This window comes from Tribolium madens, unplaced genomic scaffold (assembly GCF_015345945.1).
Source record: "Tribolium madens isolate multiple individuals breed KSU strain unplaced genomic scaffold, Tmad_KSU_1.1 Scaffold_7;HRSCAF=85;Tcas5.2_LG10, whole genome shotgun sequence".
NCBI lineage: Eukaryota > Metazoa > Arthropoda > Insecta > Coleoptera > Tenebrionidae > Tribolium > Tribolium madens.
The window spans coordinates 10,822,475-10,847,340 of NW_025401050.1; the positions used below are offsets into that span (position 1 = coordinate 10,822,475).

A 24,866-nucleotide genomic window follows, 5' to 3' on the forward strand; every position below is an offset into this window, starting at 1 on the left:
CGCATACCTGCATCCACCCAGCTGTCTCAACCCTTAATTGATGGTATTGTCTGGAAAGTAATTACCTGGCTCGAGCCCGGCTCCGCGACATATTTCATCCTTCTGTTTCTGGTCAGCGCACCTCAACCCACCCCTTTACGCCTTTCTGCGCTCGTGGAGCGAGGCCAAGAGGTGAGCGCAGACTAATTGAAATTAATTAGAGTGATGTATTGAGGACAAAAAGACAACACAACCACCCCACACGAGAAAAACTTCTACTTCCCTCCCTTCTCTCTCTCTCTCTTAATTCAATAAGTAAAGTGGACCGAAATTAATCTCATAACTGGACATCTATCACGACTGACGGCCTTTTGCACTTGATAAACATATTGGTAACACGTTGCTTGTCAACGTATGACGACAGCTGCCTAAGTAGATTACGATAATAGGGAAGTTGGGACGGAAATATGCGAAAAACAGGACTTGAAACAATTATTGTGCTAACCTACATACTAGGAGGCGGTGAATTGCCGAAAACGTACACCAAAGCTGTTCAATAGGGGCCAAATCCGGTCAAAAATGAGGACGGATCTCCCTTTTTGGGGTATTGAAGCTAAAATTTAAAATTTGAACAGTTCTGGACCAAAAAAATAACATAGCCACCATTTGACCAGATTTGACATCCTTTAACTTACTCTGTATTGCAATTCAAAAATTTCCAAAAAAAATTTTTTTTAAGTATTTCTATACTTTTCTCTTACCCTTTTCTGTTTGAAATGCACTTATTGTACAAAAATTAAATGTAGTAGTTGAAATTTTAATCAATTTTGGTACAAAAAATTAATTTCAAACAAATATCTACCATTTCGACCGCATTTGACACTCTTTGAGTTACTTTGGATTACTACTACATGTTTAAAATATGCAATTTAATGTTTCAAAACTTGTTAAATTTCAATATTGTTGCTACTGACGTTCGAAATAAAAAAAATTCAAAATATCCGATTTTTTTTAATACTCAGCCTCCATTTCATCATATTTGGCATATATGGAATTATTTTTAGTTGTCTTTTCTGTAGAAAATGTATAAAAATTGAATCGAATAATTTAAATTTTGATCAAAAAATCGATTTCAAGTACATGACCACCAGTTTGACCGCATTTGACACTCTTTGATCTACTTTAGATTACTACCACGAAGCAATTTAATGTTTTAAAATTTGCTAATTTGTTAATTTGTTGTTATTTCTACAACTGCCTTTCCAATTCAAAAATTTACAAAAAAAAAAAATTGACACTTTATTTCTATACTCATCCACTATTTCGACCATATCTGGCATCACTTGAATTATTTTCTATTGTTTTTATGTTTAAAAAAAAATCTGCACTTATTTTATAATTACAATTATAATTTAAATTTTGATCAAAAAATATATTTCAAGCATATATCCACCATTCTGACCGCATTTGACACTCTTTGACTTACTTTTATTACTACTACATGTTTAAAATATGCAATTTAATGTTTGTTAAATCTCAATATTCTTGCTACTGACGTTCCAAATTAGAGATTTTCAAAAAATCCGTTTTTTTCCCTTTTTTCTATACTCAGCCTCCATTTCATCCATATCTGGTATACATATATGGAATTATTTTCAATTGTCTTTTCTGTTGAAAATGTATAAAAATTGAATCGAATAATTTAAATTTTGAGCAAAAAATCGATTTCAAGCATTTGACCGCATTTGACACTCTTTGACCTATACTTTAGATTACTACCACATGTCAAAATAAAGCAACTTAATGATTTAAAATTTGTTAAACTGCAATATTCTTGCATTTCTGTCTTTCCAATTTAAGAATTTACAAAAAAATCTAAATTTTTACTATTTTCTATACTCAACCACCATTTTGACCATACCTGACATCTATTAAATTGTTTTCTATTGTCTTTTTGTACAAAATAAAATTTTCGTCACTTATCATGTAAAAACTGAATTGAATTATTTCAAATTTGATCAGATATGGTAAAAAAAAAAACGATTTTAAGTCAATATCCACCATTCTCACTGGATTTGACACTCTTTGATTTACATTAGATTACTACCACATGTCAAAATAATGTTTCAAAAGTCATTAGACGTCAATATTCTTGGTAGTTTGAGAGAACTGCCTTTCCAATACAAAAATTTGAAAAAAATTTAAATATTTACACGTATTTCTATATCCAACCACCAATTCGACCATATCTGGCATCTATTGAATTATTTGCCATTGTATTTTCTGTTTAAAATGAAATTTTCTGCACTTATTTTATACAAATTGAATCGAATAATTTAAATTTTGATCAAAAAATTGATTTGAAGCATATATCCACCATTCTGACCGTATTTGACACTCTTTGACTTACTTTAAATTACTACCACATGTCAAAATTATATAACTGAATGTTTTAAAATTTGTTAAACTGCAATATTCCTGCATTTCCATTTTTCCAATTTAAGAAGAAAAAAATCTAAATTTTTACCACAATTTTGACCATATCTGGCACCTATTGAATTATTTTCCATGTCTTTTCTATATAAAATAAAATTTGCTGCACTAATTGTTTAAAAACTGAATGGAATTATGTAGAATTTGATCAGTTTTGACACAAAAAAAGGATTTCCAGCAAGTATCCACCATACTCACCGGATTTGACACTCTTTGATTTACATTAGATTACTAGCACCTATAAAAATAATGTAATTTAATGTTCCAAAGCTCATTAAACGTCAAAATTGTCTCTGTTTGAGAGAATTGTCTTTCCTATACGAAAATTTGTAAAAAAAATAAATTTTTATACGTACTTCTATACTCAACCACCATTTAGACCATATCTGGCATCTATTGAATTATTTTCCTTTGTGTTTTCTGTCTAAAATGAAATTTGCTGCATTTGTATAAAAAAATGTATCAAATAATTTAAAATTTCAAGTATATATCCACCATTCTGGCCGGATTTGACACTCTTTGAATTACTTTGGATTACCATAAACCAAAATGATTCAAAGCCAATTCTAGCTTGCTTAAATTGAAATTGGGCCAGTTTTGGGGCTTGAAACTTATTTTTGGTGGTGTGTCCACCATTCTGACCGTATTTGCATCCACTTGCTTTACTTTCGACTGGTATAAATGAGACTAGGATGCAATTATAGTATTCCCAAGCCGCCCAAGCATCAAAAATCTCGCTCGACTGGCCACTCAGTGGCCCACGTGCCGTTCCAATAGAACATTAATTGTGCACCTATTCTCATCCCCCTCGCTGCTCACTAACAATGCACCCCTCCAGGAAAGAATAACAATTTACGTGCACCGAGGGTGATTTCAGCGATTTATGCACGTATGTTGAAAAAGAAAAAAAAACCGTCCCTTTCATATTCATAAATTTCGGTTGAAAAGGCTTGCTGCACCTTTGCTGATTTCATTTCGTTCCATCTGTGATGAAAAAAGGCCACTTCTAAGCGGATTAATTACACTTTTTCAAGGGTGCGATAATTCCATTGAGTCATCATCTGAAGAAATGGGGATTTAAACGCTAAATCACAAAGCAAGGAAAGTGACTAGGAGCCAAATCAGGTGGAATTGGGGACCAAAATCACATTTTTGACGAAATATTTTGAAAAATACTAAATTTGTTCTGCTTTCGTTGGAAAATCTAGAGTTGTCTGCTCATACGACCACTATTATGACCAGATTTAGCACCAATTGAATACAAATACTTCAAGTTCAATACAATATCCACAAAATTGTTATTTTTACATAAAAAATATCTATTTTTCTTGTCATTTTTCTAATACAAACTCAAATCAGGTGGAATGTGAGGACCAAACTCAACCATATTTCTTTTTTCTTATTTTTTGTTGGCGATTTTTAACAAAAATGACGAAATCTTTTGAAAATACAAGATTTGTTCTACTATCATCGTATTACTACTGCCGTTCCAAATTATTTTTTTTTAAATCATATTTTTTTTGTATACCCATTTCGACCATATCTGGCATATATGGAATTATTTTCAATTTTCTTTTCTGTTTAAAATGAAATTTGCTACACTTATATAAAAATTAAATCGAATAATTTAACTTTTGATTAAAAAATCGATTTCAAGCATAATCCACCATTCTGACCGCATTTGACACTCTTTGACTTACTTTAGATTACTACCACATGTCAAAATGACGCAACTTAATGTTCTAAAATTTGGTAATCGGCAATATTCCTGCATTTCTGTCTTTCCAATTTAAGAATTTGCAAAAAACAACCAGGTTTCAAATTTAAACGCTAAATCACGAACCAAGGAAGGTGACTAGGAGCCAAATCAGGTGAAATTGGGCACCAAAATCACGTTTTTGACGAAATATTTCGAAAAATACTAAATCTGTTCTGCTTTGGTTGGAAAATCTGGAGTTGTCTGCTCATACGACCACTATTATGACCAGATTTAGCACCAATTGAATACAAATACTTCACGTTCAATACAATATTCACAAAACCGTTATTTTTACATAAAAATTATCAATTTTTTTTGTCATTTTTCTAATCCAAACTCAAACCAGCTCAGTAGAGGCCGAATTAGGTAGAATGTTAGGACCAAACTCAACCATATTCCTTTTTTTTTCTTATTTTTTGTTGTCATATTCATAAATTTTGGTTTAAAAGGCTTGATGCGCCTTTGCTGATTTCATTTCGTTCCATCTGTGATGAAAAACGGCCATTTCTAAGCGGATTAATTACACTTTTTTCAAGGATGAGTCATCATCTGAAGAAATGGCGATTTAAACGCTAAACCACAAACCAAGGAAAGTGACTAGGAGCCAAATCAGGTGGAATTGAGGACCAAGATAACGTTTTTGATGAAATATTTCGAAAAATACTAAATTTGTTCTGCTTTGGTTGGAAAATCTGGAGTTGTCTGCTCATACGACCACTATTATGACCAGATTTTTTGAATACAAATACTTCAAGTTCAATACAATTTCACAAAACCGTTATTTTTAGATAAAAAATATTTATTTTTATTGTCATTTTTGTAATACAAACCCAAACCAGCTCAGTAGAGGCAAAATCAGGTGGAATGTGAGGACCAAAGTCAACCATATTTCTTTTTTTTTTCTTACTTTTTGTTGGCGATTTTCAACAAAATTAACGAAATCTTTTGAAAAATACTTGATTTGTTTTACTATTATAATAAATTATTACTGCCGTTCCAAATTAAAAGTTTTCAAAAAATCCAATTTTTTTTATACTCATTTCTATCATATCTGGCATATGGCATTATTTTTTATTGTCTTTTCTGTTTAAAATTAAATTTGCTGCACTTATTGTATAAAAATTGAATCGAATAATTTAAATTTTGATAAAAAAAATGATTTCCAGCATATATCCACCACTCTGACCGCATTTGACACTCTTTGACTTTCTTTAGATTACTACCACATATTAAAATGATGCAATTTAATATTCTCAATTTGTTAAACTGCAATGTTCCTGTATTTCTGTCTTTCTAATTTAAGAATTTGCAAAAAAAAATTAATTTGTTCTGTTATGACCAGATTTAGCACCAATTGTATTGAACTTCAAGTTCAATACAATATCCACAAAACAGTTATTTTTACATAAAAAATATCTATTTTTTTTTGTCATTTTTCTAATCCAAACTCAAACCAGCTCAGTAGAGGCCGAATCAGATAAAATGTGAGGACCAAACTCAATCATATTTCTTTTTTTTTCTTATTTTTTGTTGTCATATTCATAAATTTTGGTTTAAAAGGCTTGATGCACCTTTGCTGATTTTATTTCGTTCCATCTGTGATAAAAAAGGCCACTTCTAAGCGGATTAATTACACTTTTTCATGATCTGAAGAAATGGGGATTTAAACGCTAAATCACAACCCAAGGAAAGTGACTAGGAGCCAAATCAGGTGGATTTGGTGACCAAAATCACGTTTTTGACGAAATATTTCGAAAAATACTAAATTTGTTCTGCTTTGGGTTGGAAAATCTAGAGTTGTCTGCTCATACGACCACTATTATGACCAGATTTAGCACCAATTGAATACATATACTTCAAGTTCAATGCAATATCCACAAAACCGTTATTTTTACATCAAAAAATATCTGTTTAAACTCAAACCAGCTCAGTAGAGACCGAATCAGGTGGAATGTGAGGACCAAACTCAACCATATTCCTTTTTTTCGCTTATTTTTTGTTGTCATATTCATCTGTGATGAAAAGGGCCACTTCTAAGCGGATTAATTACACTTTTTCAAGGGTGCGATAATTCCAATGAGTCATCTGAAGAAATGGGGGCACCGATGCGGTCTTTCGTTGTAAATAAAATTATTAATAGTCGAGTTGGCGTGACTTTGGAGGTGGATGGATGTGGGATTGAGGGTCGCAATGTGGTGGAGGTTCACGGATGGGCGAGTGTTGGTGCCGTGTGGTGCCCTCATGACGCCATGCCACTCCAATATTGATATAGGCGATGTAAATCCGCAAAAATCGCCATATATTGGCCTCTGACGGCTCCTAAACTAAACCTTTTGTCCGAATGCACCGAAAGTCCGTTTGATTATGCCGAAGCACGCGTGCAAGGAACAGAAAACGGACAGATATGAGCCACCAAAGGAGCACGAACGCAATCTCTTTTGCTAGTTTAGCACCCAATCACGATCGCTTTTCACCTTTACTCACTATCAATTTCCTAACACTCTATTACGTTTATGTTCACAGCCAATCGGGGATAAAGAGCTTCATTTTTACATCGTAAACACTCTCGATCGAAATAACGATTTACGCACTCCACCAAGAGCAAATATCACAATTTTTACGATTTAGACTAATCCAAATTTATTCACGTGGCGCTAAATCCGACCAAATGGGGGCTGTTTGATAGAAAGCGATCTTTTGCCTCCAAACTGGCACTATTTATGACGATTGTAGCCACTCGATCTGGAAAATAATCTAAAATAAGTCAGGGGGTGTCAAATCTGGTCGAAATGCTGCTCTGGACTTGATTTTTCTCTACTCTACTTTGTAGCTTGAAAACATGAATAATAATCGTCTTTTAAAATATCATGTTACATTCGGTGTAACGACGACTCCAGAGTAACTCAATGAGTGCTAAATCTGGTAAAAGTGGTGACATTAAAAAAATAAATATGTATATAGATCAAAACTTGTTCAAAATTTTGTTAAAAGTTAATCGTTGGATTTAGATTTTAAGAAATTAAAATAATTCAATATGTTCTAAATCAGGACAGAAAGGTTGCTCCAAGTTCTTTGTCTCCAAACTAATTAATTAATTTTTTTAATCCAAATTTATTCACGTGGTGATAAATCCGACCAAATGGGGGCTGCTTGATAGAAAGCAATTTTTTGGCCTCTAAACTGGCACTATTTATGACGATTGTAGCCACTCGATCTGGAAAATAATCTAAAATAAGTCAGGGGGTGTCAAATCTGGTCGAAATGCTGCTCTGGATCTGATTTTTCTCTTGAAAACATAATGAATAATGATCGTATTTTAAAATAGTTCAATATCATGTTTCATTCGACTCCAGAGTAACTCAATGAGTGCTAAATCTGGTAAAAGTGGTGACATTAAAAAATTAAATATGTAAATGGATCAAAATCTGTTCAAAATTAATCAAATTTAAAATCTAAGAAAATCTGTTCAAAATTAATCGTGGGATGTAGATTTTAAGAAATTAAATAATTCAATATGTGGTAAATCAAGACAGAAAGGTGGCTCGAAGTTCTTTGTTTCCAAACTGTTCAAATTTTCAACGCTGTTGTTTAACTAAACTAAACTTGTCCTTAAAAATAAGGCAATTTTGTTTACTTTAGAGGTGTTAAATCTGGTCGAAATGGTGGTTGTGTAGTCAACTAACAAACACTGATCATTTTTACTTTCTAATTCTACAATTGTTTTAATAGAGAAACCAAATTAATTCCATGGAAGTTAAATCTAGCCGATATGGTGGTTGTGCGAGTGAAATGCATAGAAATATATTATTTTTTGTAAAATTTCGTGTCAACTAAACAAACATTGGCCACCTTTACATTGTATTTCTATAATTGGTTTAATAGAGAAACCAAAATAGTTCAAAGAGTGGTAAATCTTGTGGAAATAGTGGTTCTGTGAGTGAATTTTTGGCAATTATAATACATTTCTAACTCAATTTGATACAGAAACCAAATCATTTCAAAGGGTGTTAAATCTGGTCAGAATGGTGGTCGTGTGCTTAAAATGTTTGAAAATAAGGCGTTTTTTAAATAAATTTTCTAATCAAACAGTTCTGTGAATGGAAATTTGAGTTAACTAAACAAAAAATGGCTACTTTTGTAACACAATTCCAGAAGTCGTTTAAAAGGGAAACCAAAATAGTAAAACAAGGTGCTAAATCTGGTCGAATTGGTGTTTATATAAATGTAATGCATGAAAAATATGACGTTTTTTGTTAATTAATCAAAGTGATTCCATAAATAGTGTAATAGAGAAACCAAAACAGTTCAAAGAGTGCTAAATCTTGTTGAAATTATGCATAAAATTATGCCAGTTTTTGCTTATTTTTGGATTAGCTAAACAAAAGTGGTTACTTGCATCGATTATAGGAACCAAAATAATTCAAACGATGCTGAATCAAGTCGAAATACATGGAAACATGTTTTAAATTATAAACCAAAATTTAAATATTTTTTTTGACAAATTTAGCCACCACATTTCACCAATTTGACAAATACTCTTGAATTATCTTTTAAGAATAAATTTGAAATAAAGAAAAAATCTTCCAAATTGTAGCCAAATGTGTTTTTTTGACAATTTGTGACAAATTTGAATCAGAATTCCAAAAGTGTCCAAGAGACCTATAGATTTTTCAAATATCTTTCATAGTTTAAGCTGATTTTTCAATGCTTCATTGAATAAATCAACAGTGGAAACAAAAAAATTGAATTTATGACTGGTCACCATCTTTAACGGATCTGACACCCATTGAATTACCTTGGTTTGTTTGTTAAGCATAAATTCAGCCTTGAAAATAATTTATTATTATTGTCAACATTTTTATTAAATCTGGTCGGAATGGTGGTTGTGAGCTTAAATTGTTTGAAAATAGTAAACAAAAATTGTTTTTTGCAAAATTTCGCGTCAACTAAACAAACAGTGTCCACTTTCGATATTAGACTAATTGTAATAAAGCGGATTTGGTTTACGACTCGGTCAATTAATCCTCAAAGGGATGAAATCGTCCATGTAAGTTAATTTTCTTTGGCTAGTATAAGAAATCAAATCTGGTCTCGTATCCATAAAATTATGCTTTTTATTATCGTCATTCCGTTATCTATCCCTCGTCCGATCATTAGGCCCTTGTGTCGCATCACGTATCTCCTTGGCCGTTTCCTTGCAGTTGCTAGTTGTTTGGGTCATTAGTGTGTCTTGGGACTGGATGGAAGGATAGATATCGTTATTTATCTTGCGAGTGTCTTCTGTGACCGCAAGTGGGCCGTGATCTGTGTGGTCTTGCAGCGGCGGATGTGCCCTATGTCAAGTCTGTTTGTATTTCGACAAGTTCCTCCGGATCTCTGAAGGGTTGATTTGCCATATCTCGAAGATGACGCCCACTATTGTTAACGCGATGGCGATTTAATGGAACGAAACCATATTTCGAAACATCAAACCGAGGCCCCCGTTTCCGGGGGGTGGTCATCACCATTGCATCGCAGGCCCCCTCTAATGCAGTTCTTTTCTTTCTCTGCAGCGGCTATTCTTCATCGCCTTTGTTCGCGAGAGGTGATAATGACACAGTGGCACGAGATCCGGCCAACTTTCGTCTTGTTTTCACTGGAGAGCTTTCAGCGACCAGTTGATTTAATATAATAGGTACATTGTGGCCGATGGCCGAGCAGAGAGGTGACTCCGGACAACTTTTGGCGAGAGCTTATGTGGCGCCTTCGGCATCGCGACGCTATTGTTCGACGCCCACGCCGAAAACTACATACTTCATTGGATTTGCCGGCACAATGCTCCTTCTTATTCGCGATGACCACATCCTTAATTTTGAATTACGACCCAAGTAATCATTATTTTCAACCCTGCAGCACCAAACATTGGAATAAATCAAAATTGAAACGCTCTACAAGCTCAATTTTCAATTCGCATAGAAAATTAAAAACTCAATAGGTGCCAAATCGGCTAAATGCGGTGGCCTGGTCTCTAGGCTGTAAGTTTGGCTATAATTGGACCACTTTTCAATAAATTTCAATGCCAAGTTTAGTTATACTCAACAAACGAAAACAATTCAATGAGATTTGTCACAGTTTGTCAAAAGTAACAAGAAAAAAACACATTTGGCTTCAATTTGGAAGTTTTTTCTTGATTTCAAATTTATTTAAAAGTAAACTTGCTACCAATATTTAAATTTTGGTTTATAAATTAGAATTTTTTCTAAAAAAACGCTGTTTCCAAGCATTTCGCTCATAGAACCATCATTTGGACCTGATTTAGCATCCTTTGAAATTTTTTGGTTCCTATAATCGATGCAACTGACCACTTTTTGTTTAGTTGAAAAAAATAAGCCAAAACTGACATGCAAAACCACTATTTCAACAAAACTTAAAAAATTGTGAAACAAAAATGTAGGTTTTATTAAAAAATATCAAAGAAACTGCATTACTTAGACAAAAAAAGCAGTTTTCATTAAATATTGATTTTGAAAATAGTTTATTTATTAAAAGGAAATTCTGAAAGCGCAAACTTTACAATGATGATTTTTTTGCTCAAATGTGCCAAATCTGGACAAGTCAAATTTTGTCATACAAACAGGTGGTTGTCACACAAAATTTTTGTTATAACAAGCAAAAAAACTAATATTTTGATAATTGTGAAAACAAAATGTGGATGTTATTTAAAAAATATTAAAAAAACTGCATAACTTTGACAAAGAGGAAGCTGTTTTCATTAAATATTGATTTTGTAGACAGTTTATTTACTAAAAAAATATTCTGAAAACAAAAACCTTACAATAATAAATTTTTTGCACATATGTTTTGCCCAATTTTTTATTTTTTAAACGATTAATTTTTGAATTTTTTACAAAAAATCCAAAAAGCATCAGAAAAAAGTCTTCAACGAGAAGTTGTTGACTCAATTTTTTTAATTTTTACAAAAAATCCAAAAACCATCAGAAAAAAGTCTTCAACGAGTGGCAAATCTAGACAAAGTCATGGCTATATCGAATTTTCTCATACCTCTATCCAAAGTAATTCAATTGGCACTAAAACAGGTGGTCACCACACAAAATTTTTGTTATAACAAGTAAAAAAACAAATTTTTTGATAATTGTGAACACAAAATGTGGATGTTATTTTAAAAATATCAAAAAAACTGCATAACTTGGACAAAGAGGAAGCTGTTCTCATTAAATATTGATTTTGTAGACAGTTTATTTATTAGAAAAAATCTGAAAGCAAAAACCTCACAATAAGAAATTTTTGCCCATATGTTGTCAATTTTTTATTTTTTAAACAATCAATTTTCGAAATTTTTACAAAAAATCATCAAAAGTCTTCGACGAGTGCCAAATCTGGACAAAGTCGTGGCTACATCAAATTTTCTCATACCTCTATCCAAAGTAATAACAGGTGGTTATCACACAAAATTTTTGTTATAAAAAGCAAAAAAACTATTTTTTTGATAATCGTGAAAACAAAATGTGGATGTTATTTAAAAAATATCAAAAAAAAATAATATTTTAGAATTGTTACATGAAATTCAACGTAATTTCAACGGGCCCCAAACCTGGTAGAACAGGTGGTTATCCGGTGACAATTTTTCTGTTTCGAAATAAGAAAATTCGCGTTTGGGCCGTGTCGAATGATTAAAAATAGTGTCAAATGTATCGCAATTTGTCGGAAAAAGCGTCAATAAGCGTCCGGAAAAGGCAATATTTCATGTCTGTCCTGCATTAAATCGTTAGAAGGCCTGGTGGCCCTCGCCTCGGCGATGAGATTTTCATCAAGTATGCAAATGAAGGGGAAAATTACTTTTCCTATATAATCGTCATTATTTCGACATTGACATCGCGTGTGATCACATATTGCTGTTTTTCTCCCGGCTGCTGCCGTAATATCATCCCTGGTGTACAGTGAGGGATAAAAGCGGACTCTGCCGCCAAATACCACACCGTTGGCTTTAATTATCCCCAAGAAAAATGCATTTTTGGGCCTTTTGAGGAGTCTAGGTGCAACCCCATCAAGGCAAAAACTCATTTGACCATCATCGAGGGTTTTGTTTGCGGAAAAGGGAGCTTCTTTCATTAAAACGGCCACATTTCAATAACCTGCGCTCATATCCTGGCCTCGGAAAAAACAAAACCTTCACAAAAAGTTTATTTAGCACTTGTGTAAATAGAGTACTCGAATGCCTGGCTTACAAGTGCTTCTTGAAGCAATGACGGAATCGAGATTTTGATTTTTTTCTCTCCTCTCTCACTTTTCATGTTTAATATCTGTGATTTATATGGTCCGAGGAGGAGCATGTGTCAGAGGGGTCGAGTTAAGCGTACTGTGTTAAATCCGGAGTTTCGTTATCTCCACTTTACCGTTGATTGATGTCACTGAGTCTGCACTAATCGGGTACCTTTGAACACGTGACTGCCAGGAGGGCGATTCTCGCGACACGCGACCTTTAAATCCCTACACAATGATTCATTTATGTTTGGCCGCTGATTCCCACAGATAAATCAGAGGGTGATTTTTTATAATTAGATTTCGAATAAGGGGAAAAAATCATAGTTTGGCCACCATGGCTCCACCTTCAACCAATCTGACACCCATTGAATTTCTAAATTTTATGTATTGGCATTCTCATTACAAGCATTTGTCGAATTAAATCATTCATATACTAAAAAACTGAAATTAAGAAAACTTAGCCGCCAGATTTGGCCGATTTAATTATATTTAATGCGAATTTAGCCTTGAAATTGTGTAAACAGAACAATTTTTTAACAAAAACTTTCAAAATCACAGAAAAGAAAAATAAGTGGCCAATTTTGTAACACAATTCTAGAAGGAGCAACCAAAATTGTTCAAAGAGTGTTAAATCTACAAAATCCACATTTAATGAAAACAACTTATTTTTTGCTACTTATGTTTGTTTTTTATGATGAAAATTTTGACTAAATATTTAGACATACGCTTAGAGTCAATCTGAAGCAAAATTTATTAAAAAGCCCTTGTTTTTCCGGATTTGGTGCTCATTGAGTTACCTTGAAAATTACATTTTGACCAATATAAAGAAATTGGGGAAAGTTTTGCTCTATTTTCCAGGATTTTTAAGTTTTGACTCGAGCTGGAGCTATATTTTTTAATTTGTCCAAATCTAGTAGGCGCAGCTAGTTTTAGATTGCAGATTTGTAATCTTTGGATTGTTTTACATAAAAAAAGTGGTATTTTACACAAAAGAAAAATTTATTATAGAAAATAAAACCTATTTGCCAGCATTTTTTATGTTTGCCTAGGCTAATATCTACATAAGCCGATATTTCTTAATCCAGTAGGTGGAGTTAATTTTGAGTAACAGATTTCTAATTCCTAGGTTGATTTACATAAAGAAAGTGCCATTTTGACCAATATAAAAAATATCTAGAAAGTTTGGGTCCATTTTCCAGGATTTTTAAGTTTTCGAAAAAAGACTTATTTCATTACAGATGTGCGCTAAAAAACGCCTTTTTTCCGGATTTGGTGCCCATTGAGATACTTTGCCACCTCTTTGTCCAGATTTGGTACCTATCGACTCTCTTAAAGCAGATTTGGGGCCTCTTTTGCGGAGGGAGCACCCCTGTTCGTATATACAGTGCAAAGTATGTCATAAAAGTTAATTGTGTCGAAGTTGAATAATCATCCGCTGTAAGGAGGACGCGGTTTAACGACGTTTAAAATTCGTCGTCGAGCGTATTTTCATATTTTTGTCGTCGTTTTCCATTTAGTGGGTGCAGCGTTTAGTAAGGCATTCGTTTATGAATATCTTCTTTGTAGGAATTCCGTAGAAGAGGACATTTAAAAGTCGTAAAATTGTATTTAGTCTCTGAGTGCCGGAATATAAAAAACTTTACAGCACCCGACTTGCTGACATCTTTACAAATCTACCTGAAAATTGTATATATTAGGGATTTTATAGCGTTGACTCGTATGAAAATTTGTTTATTTTTTTCCTCCTCCTTTTCAGACGTTGAGGGCTGTGTTTCGCAATTTCGGGCGCCCGTTCGGCCACTGATAACATCAACAATCTCTCGGGTGGCACGGCCTCGCGTTTGTCTTTTTCAAAACTTGAAACGCTGGTGGGAAAAACTATCAATCTCGACGATAAGATAATCGCAATTCAACAAGTTCGAAGATATCAATAAGCAAATATCGCGCTTTATGGCCGCCGACTCATACTCCTCCAATCGATAATAATTGGATGAGCGGTTCCAAGGTTGGGGGAACATTGAGTGTCATAAAAACTTTTACTTTTGTTAGCTGAGAGATTATATACTTGCTAATGGGACCGATCCAGGATGTTATTTTCAAACTTTACGCCATAGTCATGCTAATCCAAATCACGCATTACATAAATAAAACATTACAATAGTGACTCTTGAACAACTTTCAGCGTTTTCGACACCTTCAGCACACGAAAAGTGCTGAATTATCACTATTATCGGACATTGGGGACGCCAATTCGCTCAACAAACAGAAAAATACGATTTTTGACACGATTTTGCACCCATTGAAAACACGTGGAGGGATTTTTGAGGCATTTTCCAAAATATTTTTGAATGATATTGGCGATATTTTGCGTATTTGTCTCTCTTTCAAATGTTGGAGGGAGATTTGCTCCAAAGAATGTAAAGAAAGTTTCAAGAAAACTTTTTACACCTTTCGCAGTATAAAAAACGTATTTTCTACTGCAAAGTGATTCAATTGGCACCAAATACGGAAAAACAGGTGGTTATTATACGAAACCTGGCGATTATTCAAGCATGGATGTGGTTTTTGATTTGTTTAATTTAAACAGTTTTCAAATGATCGTGATAACGTTTCAGATAAGAGAAAATGATAACACGAATGTAAAATTTTAAACAATTGTATCTAAAAGTTTCATTTATTCATAGTTTTTCTTTTTTTCAATTTTATATCTTTTTGGAACATTTTCATCAGGTTTTCATTGAAAAGTAAAAATATCAAAACTCCACAATTTTAGGTTTCGTGGACTACATTTTTATCCAAATCTCAAAAACTAAAAATCGAAAAAAATTCTGCTGCCATATTTGGAACATTTCACACAAAAAAACATAAATTGGCAACATTTTAGAGAGTTTTACAAAAGTCACAGAACTAAATATTACCTGACGACACTCAAAAAAAATTGGTTGAATTTTTTTTAACTGTATCAAAAGTGGGCCAATTGTAATTAATTTGACCCCAAGAAACACGGAAATGTTCTTATTTTTCAATTGTAAAACACATTTTGTGCTAAAGTCACTAAAAAATTCAAATTTTTTTTGTCTCTTGGACTATATTTTGGGCCCAAATCTCAAAAACAAGAACATAATTCTTTTGTGATATTTGAAGTTTTTGCCACAGTTTGTACCCTCAATTTTTTGATATTTCTTCCTTAACACAAGGCATTAAACCGAATTTTGCATGTCCACATCAAGGATCTTGGCAAAAAAGGCAATTATGTTAATTTTGACTAATTTGAGTCTGCAAAGTACAAATGTGGCATTATTTTTTAAATTTTTGACATATTGCGTCCTAAAAACAGCAAAAGTCGGCAATTTTAGGTTTTTGCATTTGTGGACCACATTTATGCCCAAATCTCAAAAATTAAAAAACGTACAAAATGTCTAGTCTTAAATTTGAAATCTTTGCCTTATTTTATACCAAAAAATCATAACTCAAAGACTTTTTAGTTAAATGCGTGAAAACACCCAAAATTTTAGTCAAACAGCTAGTTTTTTCAATTTTTTTTTAACTTAATTGGCCTGACACATTTCGTCCTAAAAATATGAAATATCCACAATTTTAGTGTTTTGCACATGTCGACCACATTTTTACCCAAATCTTAAAAACTCAAAATCGAAAAAAATTCTGCTGCCATATTTGGAATCCTTGTAAGATTTCACACAAAAAATCATAAATTGCCAACATTTTAGCTAGTTTTAAACCACCAAAACCTGGCAATTATATGTTTTTCCACTTGTGGACCCAGACTTGGCACTCATTGATTTGTCTTGGAGTTCGGATATCTCGGAAACTAAGCGTCGTATCAAAAATCTGTTTGCAGATTTGGCTTCAGATTTTGATTATGACAGTGCGACCACATCCGCCCAAACAACAGTGTCTGTATTGTGGAAGTTGGGTTGGCCATCCTGTAATCTTATCGTCCACCGTGACTAATTCGTAATTAGTGAATACGGAAAAAAAAAACATCAAGCAACACATGACTAGGTATGAATCAAAGCTTGTGTATCAGTTCTGGGAATGGTAGAGACAGACTTAACCTCGTTGTAATCTGTCGGTGAACTTGTCAACCCACGAACCTGCAATGACCCTACATTTCCTGAGAAATTATCAAAAGTGTTTCCTTTCAGTACTGCACACTTGCATCGAACGTGGGCGTGTTTAATGAGATTTATTTTTCATTTTACCGCTTCTTTTCATCGACCGATTAGTTGATGAAACATCACCGCCCACAGATGGCCCCTTATCAGACCCAACGACTTATCACTCACTTGAGAATTCGGTGGAAAAAATCAAGCAATAAAGCGGTTGCTTTACTAAACGTTGCTTTAAGAGAGTCGATAGGTACCAAATCTGGACAAAGAGGTGGCGTGGTGGCTATCCAAAGTAACTCAATGGGCACCAAATCGGCTACAAGCATGAAATAACCCTTTTTTCGAAAATTTAAAAATTCTGGAAAATTTATCAAAACTTTATAAATATTTTTTATATTGGTCAAAATGACACTTCCTTTATGTAAATTGACCTGAGAATTAGAAATATGTCACCAGATTAAGAAATATCGGCACTCATAGTTATTGGCTTGGTCAAACATAAAAAATGCTGGCAAATAGGTTCTATTTTCTATAATAAATTTTTCTTTTGTGTAAAATACCACTTTCCTTATGTAATACAATCCAGAGATTACAAATCTGTGACTTAAAACCAGCTACGCTTACTAGATTTGGAAATATTGATAAATATAGCTCCTGCTTGACTTAAAACTTAATAATCCTGGAAAATAGACCAAAACTTTCCAAATATTTTTATCTATTGGTCAAAATGGCACTTTCCTTATGTAAGTCTACCTGAGAATTTGAAATCTGTTACCCAAAATTAGCTCCACCTACTAGATTAAGAAATATCGGCTTTCATGTAGATATTAGCTTAGTAAAACATAAAAAGTGCTGGAAAATGGGTTCTATTTTCTATAATAAATTTTTCTTTTGTGTGAAATACCACTTCTCTTATGTAATACGATCCAGAGATGACAAATCTGTGACTTAAAACAAGCTACGCTTACTAGATTTGGAAATACTAAAGTATATAGCTCCTGCTTGAGTTAAAACTTAAAAATCCTGGAAAATAGACCAAAATTTTTCAAATATTTTTTTATATTGGTCAAAATGGCACTTTCCTTTTGTAAATCGACCTGAGAATTTGGAATATGTTACGCAAAATTAGCTCCGCCTACTAGACTAAGAAATATCGGCTTTCATGTAGATATTAGCTTAGTAGAACATAAAAAGTGCTGGAAAATAGGTTCTATTTTCTATAATAAATTTTTCTTTTGTGCGAAATACCACTTCTCTTATGTAATACAATCCAGAGATTACAAATCTGTGACTTAAAACAAGCTACGCTTACTAGATTTGGAAATACTAAAGAATGTAGCTCCTGCTTGAGTTAAAACTTAAAAATCCTGGAAAATAGACCAAAATTTTTCAAATATTTTTTAAATTGGTCAAAATGACAATTTCCTAATGTAAGTCTACCTGAGAATTTGAAATCTGTTACCCAAAATAAGCTCCACCTACTAGATTAAGAAATATCGGCTTTCATGTAGATATTAGCTTAGTAAAACATAAAAAGTGCTGGAAAATATATTCTATTTTCTATAATAAATTTTTCTTTTGTGCGAAATACCACTTCTCTTATGTAATACAATCCAGAGATTACAAATCTGTGACTTAAAACCAGCTACGCTTACTAAATTTGGAAATATTAAAAAATATAGCTCCTGCTTGAGTTAAAACTAAAAATCCTGGAAAATAGACCAAAATTTTTCAAATATTTTTTTATATTGGTCAAAATGGCACTTTCCTTTTGTAAATCAACCTGAGAATTTGGAATATGTTACGCAAAATTAGCTCCGCCTACTAGATTAAGAAATATCGGCTTTCATGTAGATATTAGCTTAGTAGAACATAAAAAGTGCTAGAAAATAGGTTCTATTTCCTTTAATAAATTTTTCTTTTGTGCGAAATACCACTTCTCTTATGTAATACGATCCAGAGATTACAAATCTGTGATTTAAAACCAGCTGCGCTTACTAGATTTGGAAATATTAAAAAATATAGCTCCTNAATATATTCTATTTTCTATAATAAATTTTTCTTTTGTGCGAAATACCACTTCTCTTATGTAATACGATCCAGAGATTACAAATCTGTGACTTAAAACCAGCTACGCTTACTAGATTTGGAAATATTAAAAAATATAGCTCCTGCTTGAGTTAAAATTTAAAAATCCTGGAAAATAGACCAAAATTTTTCAAATATTTTTTTATATTGGTCAAAATGGCACTTTCCTTTTGTAAATCGACCTGAAAATTTGGAATATGTTACGCAAAATTAGCTCCGCTTACTAGATTAAGAAATATCGGCACAAATAGATATTGGCTTGGTCAAAAATAAAAAATGCTGGCAAATAGGTTTTATTTTCTATGATGAATTTGTCTTTTGTGTAAAATGCTACTTTCCCACGTAATACGATTTAGAGATTGCAAATTTAGGACTTAAAACCAGCTACGCCTACTAGATTTGGATATATTAAAAAATATAGCTACAGCTTGAGTCAAAAGTTAAAAATCCTGGAAAATAGACCAAAACCGCCCACAGATGGCCCCTTATCAGACCCAACGACTTATCACTCACTTGAGAATTCGGTGGAAAAAATCAAGCAATAAAGCGGTTTTATTGTCGTCGTGCAAACATAACGTAATAACGCTGTGTACATGCAAATGCGAATCGACTTTAATATTAATAAAGAAGCAAAGTATTAGCCCCGACATCATACATAAGCTCCGAGTTTTCGCTAAAACATGTCATATTTCTCGATTCTTAGCTTTTATGAAACGAGTGTCAACACGAAACAACGAATATATGGAAGTTGAAGCTTGTAAAATGGACCATGATGCTAGTTTTCAATTAAACACACGGTATATTTTTGTAAACTTGATAAAAGAAAGGAGGCTTTGAACACGGCCAGCTGGATGCGGATGGAGCATAATAACGCTTTTGTCAGGTGGAAAAAAGTGTTATTAGATTACAGATGTACACTTGAAAGCAAAATTTAGACCAAGATAAAAAAAAAATTTGACTCAAGTTGGAGCTATATCTTTCAATATGTCCAAAGCTACTAGGCGTAGATGGTTTTAGGTTACAGATTTGTAATCTCTGGATTGTATTACATAAGAAATGTGCGATTTTACGCAAAAGAAAAATTTATTATAGAAAATAAAAGCTATTTGCCAGCATTTTTTATGTTTGACTAAGCCAATATCTATGTGTGTCGATATTTCTTAGTAGGCGGAGCTAATTTTGCGTAACAAATTCCAAATTCTCAGGTCAATTTACATAAGGAAAGTGCCATTTTGACCAACATAAAAAATATTTTGATCTATTTCTCAGGATTTTTAAGTTTTCGAAAAAAGAGTTATTTTATTACAGATGATTAAATATTGTGAAAAAAACAGCTGTTTGACTAAAATTTTGGGTGTTTTCATGTAAAATTCAGTTATATGATTTTCGTAAACGTACATTTAACTAAAAAGTCTTTGAGTTATGATTTTTTGGTATAACATAAGGCAGATTTCAAATTTAAGCCTAGCCATTTTGTACGATTTTTAGTTTTTGAGATTTCGGCATAAATGTGGTCCACAAAGGCAAAAACTTAAAATTGCCGACTTTTGATGTTTTTAGGACGCAATATATCGAAAGATTTAAAAAATAATTCCACATTTGTACTTTGCAGACTCAAATTACTCAAAAATTAACAAAATTTTCATTTTAATTTTTGAAAATATTGTCTTTTTCGCCAAGATCCTTGATGTGGACATGTAAAATTCGGTTTAGTGCCTTGTGTGAAGAAAGAAATGTCCAAAACCATCCTAATGTAGATGTTATGGACGCAAACTGTGGCAAAAACTTCAAATAAGACAATAGAATTTTTGAAATTTTGTTGTTTTTGAGATTTGGGCTCAAAATATAGTCCAATGAGACAAAAAATCAAAATTTTCGAATTTTTTAGTGACTTTAGGACAAAATGTGTCTTGCAATGGAAAAATAAGGACATTTCCGTGTTTCTTGGGTTCAAATTAATTACAATTGGCCCACTTTTGATCTCAGTTAAAAAAAAATTCAGGTAACATTTAGCTTTGTGACTTTGTGACAACAGTATTTCAAAGATTTAAAAAATAATTCCACATTTGTACTTTGCAGACTCAAATCAGTCAAAATTAACATAATTTTCATTTCAATTTTTGAAAAAATTGCCTTTTTTGCCAAGATCCTTGATGTGGACACGTAAAATTCGGTTTAGAAATGTCTAAAATTCGTTCTAATTTAGATGTTGAGAATGCAAAATGTAGAAAGAAGTCCAAATCTGACAATAGAATTTTTGAAATTGTTGTTGTTTTTGAGATTTGGGTCAAAATATAGTTCAATGAGATAGAAATTCAAAATTTTGGAAATTTTTTGTGGTTTTAGCCCTAAATGTGTTTTATAATTTAAAAATAAGACCAGATTCGTGTTCACAAAGGCCAATTTAGTTAAAAATGTACCTGCTTTTGGTTTTAATTTTTGAAAAGACTAGCTGTTTGACTAAAATTTTGGGTGTTTTCATGTAAATGATTCTTGTGAAATAACATTTAACAAAAAAGTCTTTGAATTATGATTTTTTTTGGTATAAAATGAAGTAAAGATTTCAAATTTAACACAAAATATTTTGTATGATTTTTAGTTTTTGAGATTTGGGCCCACAAGGGGCGAAATATGTCAAAAATTTGAAATGAGTGTCAAAAATCTGGGCTTTTTCGTGTCGGCCACCCCCAACCCCTTTTCAGCGTCACACAATACCTGTCGCCGGTGTCCCTATTACCCCTTATCGCATCTGCCACCCCATTTCTCATCCCCGAGGTGCGAGAAGAAATTATCATAATAATTAATGGTATTACGGCACGTCGAATCGGCATGCGGCCGACGTTTGTCCAGCTAAGTGACACTCACCCTCATCCAACCCCATTCAAAATCTACCTGGGGGAGGATTTTATCCACCCCTTGCAGAACTAATCGTTGTTTAACGGTACAGAGGGTTACGATCATGACTCACAACACAAAAATCGAATTGGAAATATTCAAAGAAGCACCAGGAAATCGACCTTCCACCTCATTGGTTCTTTGTTGATGACGTGTGACCAACAACCATCCATCAGCTTAACCGGAAGTCTGTTTTTCCTTGATTATTATTATCGGGGTGGGGGTGTTTTCTCGTGTAGCAATTTAGTTGTTGTGTTTTTATAGTCGGCTGTTTCGTTTCGTTTAATTTATTATTTTTATCCTGCGAAATCAAATAAGTGTATGACAAGATAATAAAAATTAAACCGGGCTTTTACGACCTCCGCATCCTGATTTCGAGCGTTTTCTTGACCCCTAATTAGCCCTCTTTCATAATCTCGAACTCAAGAGAGGCCAAATCAGGTCGAAATGGAGGACATATTCAAAATTCAATTCAAAAATGTTACTGTTAACCACATTATTGTTGTTAAAAATGGATTTCGGCCAAACTGCCACCAATATGTCCCGATTTGCCACCAATTGAAACACTTTGGAGTTAAAAACTTAAAAACAGTTATTTCTACTTTCTAATTGATGTTTTGAAGGCAAAGTATGTAATAGATTTTAAAAATAAGACCAGATTTGTCTTCACCACGGACAATTTAATCAAAAATGTATCTGCTTTTGGTTTTAATTTTTGAAAAAACTAGATATTTGACCAAAATTTTGGGTGTTTTATGATTCTTGTGAAAGTAAATTTAAGTAAAAGTCGTTGAGTTGTGATTTTGTGTTATAAAATAAAGCAAAGATTTCAAATTTAACACTAGACATTTGTACGATTTTTAGTTTGTGAGATTTGGGCATAAATAGTGTGGTCCACAAAGTCAAAAAGCTAAAATTGCCTTCTTTTGACGTTTTTAGGCCGCAATATACCAAAAATTCAAATAATAACTTCAGATTTGTACTGTGCAGATTCAAATTAGTCAAAATTAGCATAATTTTGATTTTAATTTTTTATAAAATTGCCTTTTTGTCAAAATTTTTGATGTAGACTGTAATATTTGGTTTAGTGCCTTGTTTGAAATTATTCTAATTTAAATATTGTGGGCGCAAAATGTGGCACGAACTCCAAATCTGAAAATAGAATTTTTGAAAATTTTGTTGTTTTTGAGATTTGGGCCAAAAAATTGTCTAATGAAACAACAATTCAAAATTTTCGAATTTTTTTGTGGTTTTAGCTCAAAATGTGTATTGCAATTGAAAAATAAGCACAGTTTCATGTTTCTTGGGTTTATTTTTGATCTTAGTTTTTGAAAAAAAAAATAAATTTGACCAAATTGTTTTGGGGTCGTCAGGTCACATTCAGTTTTGTAACTTTGGTGAAACTTCAAATAGCTAAAATATTGTCAATTTTTTATGATTTTTTTTGTGTAAAATGTTACAAGGATTTCAAATATGGCAATAGAATTTTTTTTCTTTTTTAGGTTTTTGAAATTTGGGTAAATGTTGTCCACAAAGACAAAAACCTAAAATTGCCGACTTTTGATGTTTTTAGGGCGTAATATGTGAAAAATTTGAAAAATAACTCCAGATTTGTACTTTGCGGACTCAAATTAGTCAAAATTAGCATAATTTTGATTTTAATTTAAAAAAAAATTGCCTTTTTTTGGCAAGATTCTTGATATGGACATGTAAAATTCGGTTTAGTGCCTTGTGTGAAGGAAGAAGTGGCCAAAATCGTTCTAATTTGGATGTTGTGGGCGCAAAATATGTCAAGAACTCCAAATCTGACAATAGAATTTTTGAAAATTTTGTTTTTTTTTGAGATTTGGGACAAAATATAGTCTAAGGAGACATGAATTTTTTAGTGGTTTTAGCCAAAATGGTGTTTTACGACCTCCCCATCCTGATTTCGAGCATTTTCTTGACCCCTATTTAGCCCTTTTACTTAATCTCAAACCAAAACAACTCAAGAGAGATTAAATCAGGTCGAAATAGAGGACGAGTTTAAAATTCCATTCAAAAATGTTACTGTTTACCACATTTTTATTATTATTCAAGTGGTTTTGTTGTTGAGAATGGATTTCGGCCAAACTGCCTCCAATATGACCCGATTTGGCACCAATTGAAACACTTTGGAGTTAATGACGTAAAAAAACACGTTTATTTGTAGTTTTAGTCTCTAAATTTTAGAAAAATAAGAATGTGAGGAAAAATTTCTTATAATCTACCAACCAAAACAACTCAATAGGGACCAAATCGGGTCGAAATGGAGGACGACTTTAAAACTCCCTTCAAAAATGTTACTTTCAGTAACATTTCTAAAATTATTCAAAGAAGGGGAGAATTGTGTGTGATTGAAATGGATTTTTTTGCAGTGGAGGTGGTGAACGGGGTGCAGATGAGTCCCGAGGCCCCCGCCAAGCGTCTGAAGGAGGCCACCGTCCCCGAGGAGGTCCTCAACGGTCTCTCGATGCATCCGCCCAAAATAGTGACCGGGGGCTCGGCCGAGGACGCCCCCAACGACCTCATCTCGGTGAAAGCAGCAGTTGGAGAGCAAGAAGATGAAAACATCGAGGAGTATCTCCAGAGGAGCGATACGGCGGTTATCTACCCGGAACCTGTTGGCCACTCGGAAAATGGTGAGTGCTTAATATTTCAAGAGGATAATTGATGACGACAAAGTGGATGATATCGGAGAGATAAACGCCCTCTCGGACCCAATTAAATTTATCAAAGCTTGTACCTATTCTGATTAGTGTCCGAGGCGAGCTTATTACAAGGGAATTATAATTAACGCGGCCGTTGGGACCGAATTACAAGCCAAAGTACTGGGAAAAAACGCAGACGGCCAGTCGAGAGGCAAAATTGCTAGTTTTGTGGCTTCTACGCAAACTCAAAAGTCTGAAATGTAGCGCTATTTATGCAAAAAGTCTCGTAGAATCCGAATCTGAAAACCGCATTTTCGTACGATTTTTAGTTTTCGAGATTTGGGCAAAAATGTGGTCCACAAGGTCAAAAATATAAAATTGACGAATTGTGGTGTTTTCAGGACAAAGTGAATCCGTGATTGCAAAAATTAGAACAGTTTTGTGTTTCTTGAGTTAAAATTAATTAAATCGGCCCACTTTTAATCTCAGTTTTTGAAAAAAATTAAAATTTGACCAAATTTTTTTATAAAATTCAGTTTTGTGACTTTTGTAAAATATGCTAAAATATTGTCAATTTATGATTTTTTGTGT

At 33.0% G+C, this 24,866-nt stretch overlaps 1 protein-coding gene across 5 annotated transcripts in view; it reads left to right on the top strand.

Moving 5' to 3' along the window:
* Positions 1-24,866, top strand: part of LOC123009669 (zinc finger protein 1) — a 299,559-nt gene that overhangs the window by 180,877 nt on the left and 93,816 nt on the right. For all 5 annotated transcript variants that reach the window (XM_044406126.1, XM_044406127.1, XM_044406128.1 and 2 more), the window contains exon 2: positions 24,003-24,266. In XM_044406126.1, coding sequence (XP_044262061.1) covers positions 24,003-24,266 — 264 coding nt within the window. The remainder of the gene's footprint in view (positions 1-24,002; positions 24,267-24,866) is intronic.